We start from the raw sequence: 9,584 nt of genomic DNA on the forward strand, positions 1-9,584 counted from the left end.
AAACATAATTGATGTCTAAGTTCTTGCATAAACATTACACGTGGTATTCATTATTCTTATCCCTTTTTCAGAGTTAACAAAAATATTTTTCAAAATTCCTTCTATATCTACAAGCTATTGTTATACTTTAGTGTTTGATTCAGTATTACAGATAGCTGCCTCATACAAAATCAACCATAACTTGAAAACAAACACAAGTAATACTCTTAACTATCAAGCTTCCTTATTTTTAAAAGTTACATCTGCCAAACTTTAAAGAAATATTAAACAACAAGAACAAAATACTGTAGGGCAATTTTATTAAAAACTTGGAACAAGTTTACAGTTTGAGAAAAAGCAGAAGTGGCAATTCTGATGCTTCAGTTTATCAATTACCATAATCTCATTACTCTTTAACTGCTACTCATCTTTAAGTCCACTAATCATCAGACATCTGTCAGTATCCATTTAGTAAAACAAATCTGTGCTATGTTCTTAGTTTTCTAGAAATTTATTTCTCTTGTATGGGTAGACAACTACTGGCTTTCAAACACTTTTACAAGAAAATTTATGGCATATTTTCCATTATTTTGGGGGTATATTTTAGAATTTTAGGGACATTTATGATTATCTTAGGAAAATCATCTTTTTTCAAACAAATATCAATAAATAAACATGAATTATTTTACTTCCTCTGCATCCTAATCTTTAGCATTGATTAATTACTATTGCATACTTCATACACATTAAAAGGGTGATAAGCATCAATGGGTATTCAGGTTTTAGGTATGCAGATGATCAAGCTGGATATAAACAGAACCTGCATAATATATAGCACTGATTAAATAGATTTAAGTAGAAACATGCAATAAATAAACTTTATTTTCTCAGTAAGACATAAAATATTTAGCATTTCCAAAAACAAATTCAGGCATTTTTACGAACCACCCTTCTTACAATTTTTGGGGGGATTTTAGGAAAGTATAAAAGCCTGTAACTACCTAGTAACAACCAGTTTCTTACAGACATTATCCTTAGGATTTTTTGACAAAATATAATGCTGCTAGCACAACTGACAAGCAAGGAAGCAGTCACGGACTTGAATCTAGTGATTGTCAAACTGAAGCTAACTTAAAATCAGCAGAATTCAGCACGTCTGTTTCTCCTAAAACTATAAGCTTGTTCCAATAATTTAATAATTAGGCAAAAATATGTTGAAAATGCAATATTTTATTCCTACATCTTTCTAAAACTTAAGAGTATTAACTGTTTACTAAATATATACCTAGAAACCAAAGCTAGAAAGATATCAACAATAACTCTGTTAATAGAAAAACCAGTGACAAAAGTTTTGATGACGTGTACTTTTTCTCAAACATAGTTCTTTGTGAGTCAACCAAAAAGTACCGAGAATATCAATTTTTGTTCTACTTTTAATTCTTCTGAAACCAAACTCTGTACTATTTGAACAAACAAAGTGCATGAAGTAAACTGCTGTAGAAAAGCAGTAAAAGCCTGTTATCATTAATATACAAGTTTGTAGGTGAGACAAATGCCAAGCAGAATATATCCCAACAAAATTTTCATTCTATGAAAAAAAAGAATGATGGATACCTAGAAAACAATACCATTTCATGGTCTTGCTGGATAATATTTTGTTATTTCTGTTTGTCCTTAAATTATTTCAAACAACAATTAACAGTATTAAAGAACAGTGATAGAATGTATCACAATATAAGTAGCAACATCTGACAGATACAGAAGGCAGCATTGAAAAGGATTGGACAAGAAATATAATGTAATAACACAAGGATGACAATGACCTACTGCGATGCATGATTTTTTCTTAATCTGGAAAAAAATGCTTTTCAAGAAATTGATATTATACATAAAACTGAGAAAACTAGTTTGTACACATATACACTCTGACCAACTGAACTTGAAAATTAAATGATGAGAAATGTCAGTACACTGATAGCTCTACTCTGAACAACACACCAACAGCCACTAATGCAAGAGAAAAGGGATTAAACCAAGGTGGAAGTAATCTTTCTTCTCTGTTCTATTCCATCCTCACCAGCAACAGCTCAATAAAACTATCACTTCCTCGACCAGCATGTTGTTTCATAAGTCTTTATTTACTAAGATCCTCTGTTAAAGACTGGTCTACAAATAGTCATTTTTCTCCATCAGAGCACAGTCTGAAAGGTTACATAACAAATGGATAAGCTTTCATGTTCCAAGCTTCTTAACAAAAAGATCAATCTTATGTTATTCTCAGACACTATATCTTTCATAATCTGGAAGTCATAATCATATATTTCCTCTTCAGTACACTTCAGAAACACAAGATCTACAGAGATTGGTTTGATGCTACTCCATCCTCTAAATCACCATCTGAAAGTTACAGAACAATATAATGATTATTTTTTAGCCATGCTCCTTCCATTTTGCAATAAAAGTTGTGATACCAAATATATATTTCTCTAAAAATATCCTGCAAGTAAACTTCTGTATTATCCTAGCCACAGATTTCTTATACTACTGTATTTCCAATGAAGAAGTATTCCTTATTAACAATCAATTTTAAAACAAATGACTAAATATAATTATCTAGACATTTAACAGAAAAGCAGGAGAACAACTGTGGATAAAAGCAAGTTCCAGCTGCTTTAAGAGTAGATTATTTTATCATTTAGAGTATTATGTAGGTATATTTTGTATTCTGAATGCATATGTTGAAAAGCAAATTGTCCACTAAAGTTTAATGTCATCAATTTTGATCCTATTCATCTGACTAAAGAAAAAAGTTCTTAAAAAACTTTAACTCAATAGTATTGTTAATACAAATAAAGGATTATACAACAAAAGTAATGAAGAATTAGCAGATGAAGGTAAATTTAAGAAAATGAAATCAGATCGCATTTAAACTAGAGAAAATAATTTAAGAAAAATACAGTATTTGTTAATGCTGAAAAAAATTATATTTATAAGTAACCTTGTCTATCCACTGAATCAAACTGTGGTCTCTATTTTGCTTAACTAGACTGGTTCTTTTAGTCATGGGGCAGATGAATATTTTGTTACATTTATGAATAGCTGGTTTATATTACAAAATAATGTTTTGTGATTCTTCCAATGTAAGACCTAAAACTTAGGCCAACCTATATTTTTATGCAAGTTAATTCTTTCACATAATAAAGTTTTGACACTTGCTGTTTATAGTTTCAAGATTCAGAAACAAGAGAGGGTAGTACTAAATGTGTCTTCAAAAACCTACTTGCCTTTGTTACAAAACAGTCTCTTCCTATGTGTGATCAAACAGATGGTACAGTTAAAGGTTATGAATTAGCCTAATGTTCAGCAAATCTTTTCATATGTGTAAAGATAAAAATTAGTTAAAACTACATCAAGCCAGCCTTATGATGTCTTTAGTCATGCAGAGAAATCTATATAATAAAATACTTATTTGTGTGTCTGTTACAGAAATGATGTGTGCATGCATGAATATCTAGATGGTAAGATGCATGCACATTATCATGACAGACAAAAACTCGGTATTATTATAATAGACAAAAAGAAACACGCAAGACATTTGCACTCAAACTAGTGTCTTTACTGCAACGGTACTTCTTTAAATACAGGACTTCTAGAATAATACTTAAGAATTCTAATCACAGACACTGAAATCTGGTAAAAGTATAATTCTTCTGTCCATACACCTTATAAGCATGGACAATAAGAATTTTACAAACAATAACAGTGCAAGCACCTGCCTGTGCCAGAGAGCTGGAAAGCTCAATGAACAAGTCACTACAACTGCTCTATGAATTAAGAAAAAACAAAAAAGGTGGATGTAATTATTCTTTATTAACAACTCAGTACAAGTAAATTAAAAGATTGAAGTTTTCAAAAAAGGTCTGATGTTAGGTCCTAGAATAACATTATACGTTATTTATAGATAGTATTAAGTACTGTATAGTTTAGTCCTAACTATGCTAATGTAAAAAACGTACATGGCACAGTGTTAATTTATCTCTTTATCGAACTTAAGCCTAACATTATTTAAGGTTTTATAAAGTATGACCGAAATGCAAGTGGACTTCCACATTTTGGTGTCTATGATTAAATTTCATTTGTATTATTCTACAAATTTTGTATTTAAAGAAATACTGTTGTAAAAAAGATACTAATTTGACATCAAACATTTTCTGCTAGTTTCTTATATCTAAATAAGCCCCATCCAAGTATAAAATGACTTTGAAAGAACAGTGTAATTCCAAACATTTTATATTGGCACTAAAACTATCAATAAAATATTTTTTTTATTTGAATGCTGTTGTATGAGCACCTTCACATAACTGCTATTCAATATGTATAATTTTAGAAAGTATTTCAGAAAAATCCTTTTCATGATTGTGTTAGGACTAACATTATTCATCAATAAATTTACAATGTTAATTATCAATCCAATTATAAAATGATCTACTGCATCACATCCATTTAATCTTATCTTTCTTTTCCTAGGCTATTGAAGTAAAAGTGTAAAAAACAGTTAAACTGTTAAATATTTTGACTGAAACAATTCTTTAAGGTTAAAAACAATGCTTTAAATATCCCCGAGTTATCAACAGTCCTGCTGTTCAAACACTGTATTTAGATGTTCAACATCTGCATTCAAATGTGACACACCAGTGTAAGCTTGCCATTTTATAGCCACTGGTGATGAATATAATCATTAAATATCTACATTCTATCTAGACATTTAACAAAGAAAAGTCCACAATCACTAGTTACATTTTTACCTATCCTTTAAGCATACAGAACTTGTTGTAATAAAAAGGTTTCAGTTCATTCCTTAAGTTTTTAAAAGAACTATCTAAGACTTTAAAAAAACCAATTTCACCAATAAAGTTACAACTTTTCTTTTCAAAAAGGAAAATCAGAAACCACCTTTTCTTTTTCTTTCACACAATTTTATGAAAAAACCACATTGATAAAAGAGCTACTACTGTTACAACATTTCCTTTATTTGACCAAACAGCTTATGATCAGAATGTATAAAGCTGCAAGATTAGGATCAAGTAAGCAAAGCAGGGAAAAAATGGCTACTTTGTAGGCTGCTTGTTAATAATTGACATGTTCTCTTTTATTTGAAATTCCTTCTTAGTTTCCACTCGATAAAGAATATTGAAATCGTTAGTCCAAAAAGCTGCACTCCCCACCCCATATGATATGACAGTACACCTGCAAGTTGTTCATTATAAAATTCTGGGAGTACTCAGAAGTGTGGTCTTTCAAATATTCCAATACTTTTGCATTTACTAGATTTTGTCAGTATCGAAATATTTATCACAAATTATACATTGGCAGGATATTTGTTTGTTAAATCTTCTGATTCTGTAAACTTTGGATTTACAGGCCATTCATGATTAAAATGACAGTTACCCATTATTGCACCAATTGGTTGAAAACTTTTTTTCCACCTGATTGCACCTGAAAACACACAACTTTTTCTTCACCATCAATACCACTGCTCATGCATCCACATAAACTTCTCATATTCTCACTACCACTAACTATAGGTAGTAAATACAAAGTATCATTGGTTTGACTTTTATATAGAACTGCTTAACTAGGCCTACAATCAGTATTTTTTAGTATAGCTTAAGTGAAAATCATAAACTTATAAAACATAAGAAGTTAAAACAATGACATTTTAAACCCTACAATTTTAAGTTACATTTAGTGTTGTTGCAAGATTTGCACCTTTACAATGTTAGTAGTAAATGCATGTGTTTCTAAGGTACAGTGCATTACAATGGAACTTTAACTGAACATTAGTGCACCTAGTGCATTAGTGGAAATAAATGTCAACAATAAACAGACAGCACACAATTCACTTATTTTAAAATAATGTATTCAAAACAAGTCAAATGTACGTACCAAACTTCATTACACTAATGTATATCACAGTTGTATCAAAAGCTTTAAACGGTTCTCTTTTCTTGTCAAAAGTCCACACAGGCTGGTTTAATTTACTTTAAAACCCAACTGACAAGATGAATTATCTATCTCTCTTTCTTACTATACAATCGGTGATAAATTCACTTAAATTATTACAGTTGTATACAGAACTCAACATAATTGTCTCCTTTTTGTCAAAGTCTACACAGGCAGGTTTAGTTACTTTAGAACAACCTTCGACAAGACAAATTACTTCTCCTTACTTCTGTTAACTGTGAAACTCACTTTAAATATCACCCATTATGGCTAAACTGACAATCATGCCATCTAACTTCACATTCATCAACTTAAGTTTTTCTAACTTAACCTGCACTCACCTGGTCTCATATATATATATACATTGCCCAACAGAGGCCCTTAAGTTTCTACAAACCATGAGATGCTATGATGTAACAATACTCACTTAAGGCAATGGAAAAATACAGAAGCTATGAGTAATATGATGTCAATTTACAACTGAACTACACAAGCAATGTACGATTCTTACCGAGTTACACAATGAAATTTGTCATAACTATCGCCTTTAAAATAATTAACACTCATAAAATGTTATGAATTCAGTATACTTTTAAAATTCTAAAGTCTAACAACACTTAGTGACTTTTTCAATTATGATACTTGTGATTCAGTATAAACAGTAGAGCATAATATCTTAACATATTTCAAGTGGGAAGTAAGTACATTAGTTAGCTGGTTCATGTATTATAAAGTAGGTTTTATGAAATTTGTGCATGGAAATTAAACCTGTTTCTTTACCTATAATATGTCAGATAACTAATGCCTAGATAGGAGTGATGGCAGCAGAGACATTTGCAGGAGAAAAATATAAGGTGATTTTGTTTTAACATCACCAGCAACAAATTTTCCTAGATAGCAAAATGCAAGCTGAAGCAAGGTGGAGGAAAAAGCTTTAACATGAGAAGCAGAAAAAAGAGCTAATGCAATGTACACAGTCGAGTAACAAAATTTCCAGAGTTACCGAAGTCTCCTGGTCATTATCGCCTGAATTAGTCTGCCGGCCTCCTTCATTTATCCACAATGGTTGGAAATCAGGACACCGGTCTGTGAATGAACATACACGTGTTATCATACTATATTTCTGTTAGAATCATGATGGGCCAAATTTCTGTGTTGTTACAATCAATAAGCCTACACTTTTATTTGTCTGGATGACAGGTAGGTAGTGTCCATTAACTAAGAAACACTTTTCATAAAAGTAAACAAGACTACACAATTTAGATGTTTAATTTTCAGAAGAGTTTTGCTTTTCCTCTGTTGGTTTCTTTTGTATGTACAATATGCCTACTCTACAAAGTCACAAAAAAAAACAGTGGTGAATAAAAATGGTCACGTGTGAAGTAGTGCATGAATCCTCCCAGTTTACATAGCAGTGTTCTGCTTTCAATACATCAAAAATTACAGTAAAATTATACACACAGTTTCACTGAGACTAATATGATGTACTGATGAAACCGGTTTTTCATTTTGACAGCCCTATTCCCACCATTGTAAGACAAGAAATGATCTAGATGAATTCTATATGTACATTGTTTCTTGTTCATTATGCACAATAGAATATTAGGAAAATATTGCTCCTTTGAAATAATCTGTTCAGTGACATAGCTTCAATTTTAATAAAATAAATAAAAGGTTTTAACACAAAGGAAATCTTTTTCACCATCTTTATTTTGTAATGAAATAGATAAAATACATTGGATGATGTATCTACTCTTCTTAAAAACTGTAATGAATTATACATCATCTACTTACTAGTTAAAACATGATGCCAAAAAACCTACTGAGCTAAGTACTATAATAAAACATCTGGTCTGCTTACTAGTTAAAACATGATGCCAAAAAACCTACTGAGCTAAGTACTATAATAAAACATCTGGTCTGCTTACTAGTTAAAACATGATGACAAAAAATCTATTGAGCTAAGTAGTATAATAAAGCATCTGAGTCTACTTACTAGTTAAAACATGATGACAAAAAATCTATTGAGCTAAGTAGTATAATAAAACATCTGGTCTACTTACTAGTTAAAACATGATGACAAAAATCTATTGAGCTAAGTAGTATAATAAAACATCTGAGTCTACTTACTAGTTAAAACATGATGACAAAAAATCTATTGAGCTGAGTAGTATAATAAAACATCTGAGTCTACTTTGTAGTTAAACATGATGACAAAAATCTATTGAGCTAAGTAGTATAATAAAACATCTGAGTCTACTTACTAGTTAAAACATGATGACAAAAAACCTATTGAGCAAAGTAGTATAATAAAGCATCTGAGAAAGAACTTAACTTGACTTACCTGCTTGATGTGGATTTATTGATAACCCTAGTGTGTTATGCGTCTGTTCATATTCCAATACTTCTTGGTATATTAGTGCTGTAATTCAAAACACACATAAAAATAACTGTCAAATGAGGTGTAATTATACTCAGTGAGTATTTTAAGATTCAATATTTCCAACACAAATCAAAGCAAGTACAAATTAAAACACAGAGCACATCAAAATAAGAATTTAATACATGGTCCAATATACAGCAATTTTTTCAACTTTCATATCTATTGTAAACAAACTCAAGATGAGTGTACCAACTCACCACCCAGTAGTAAAGTGATCAAACTGCTTTAATTTTTCGATGGTAGCATTTTTGTATCAATTCCTATTAGTGTAATGGAGAAAAAGTTTAAGAAAAGAAAATTAAGAATGATAAAAAAAAAGAAACAGCATATACACTCAATCAGGATTTCTCAAAGAGTGAGTCATGACCCTAGTGGGGTTGTAAACACTTTTAAAATATTTCATATTTTCTGTAAAATTTACAGAAAAAAATAGCAATAGTTTATTACATTTTACTTTATAAAAATAAAATAATAGAAATACTTTAATTCTTCTGCAAAATGGGATTTTCCATATTGTAACACAAGATAAAGGAGTGTCAACAACTGAAACAAAACTAAGGCTAAAACTAACCACACTTGAAGAAACTATTGTCAGTAAAACAAAGAAGCAGCTTCCATGAAAAGTGTTAAGTCACAGTTCTCCATCCACATGTATATAATTTAGTAATTCAATGTGTTTGTTGCATGCCCATACTATCAAAAAGTTTCATACATTATTATTATTGTTATAAATTCTTGAAATTTCTTTAATGAAGGATCATGGCAAAGACTCATGCCATGAAAAAGTATAGAAACTAATCCATTAAATTTTTCCTACATAATATTTACTTACAGAAGTTTGCATCACTTCTCTTCCATCAGAATAACAACACATTCAGTTGAGAAAGTTTATAAGTTCCCACAATGTTTAGACACAGTATCCACAGAAACGTTTATCTTTCCACTGCTCTACTGTATATTTCCCACAATACTTTCTCACACAATATATTGTTATGACACCAGAAGTCACGTGATGCTAGTAACATGTCATGTTATTGTAGAAGGATCATGTCTGTTCGTGGCAACTCTGGTCTTTTCTACGCGCCCTCTATTCTTATATATATAAGTGCGCCAGATAAAGTGAAATTAATTAATCAGAATAGAATTGCAGACAGACAGA

The 9,584-nt window shown here is 30.6% G+C and overlaps 1 protein-coding gene across 1 annotated transcript in view; it reads right to left on the minus strand.

The window, feature by feature from the left end:
• Window positions 1–282: 282 nt before the first annotated feature.
• Window positions 283–9,584, minus strand: part of LOC106459213 (stress-activated protein kinase JNK-like) — a 63,095-nt gene continuing 53,793 nt past the window's right edge. Inside the window, exons 11-13 of the mRNA XM_022385909.1 lie at window positions 8,327–8,404; window positions 6,986–7,068; window positions 283–2,376 (exon numbers count right to left, since the gene is read on the minus strand). Of these exons, the coding sequence (XP_022241617.1) occupies window positions 2,365–2,376; window positions 6,986–7,068; window positions 8,327–8,404 (173 nt within the window). The 3' untranslated portion in view covers window positions 283–2,364. The remainder of the gene's footprint in view (window positions 2,377–6,985; window positions 7,069–8,326; window positions 8,405–9,584) is intronic.

The sequence above is a fragment of the Limulus polyphemus genome, unplaced genomic scaffold (assembly GCF_000517525.1).
Source record: "Limulus polyphemus unplaced genomic scaffold, Limulus_polyphemus-2.1.2 Scaffold26, whole genome shotgun sequence".
NCBI classification, from domain to species: domain Eukaryota; kingdom Metazoa; phylum Arthropoda; class Merostomata; order Xiphosura; family Limulidae; genus Limulus; species Limulus polyphemus.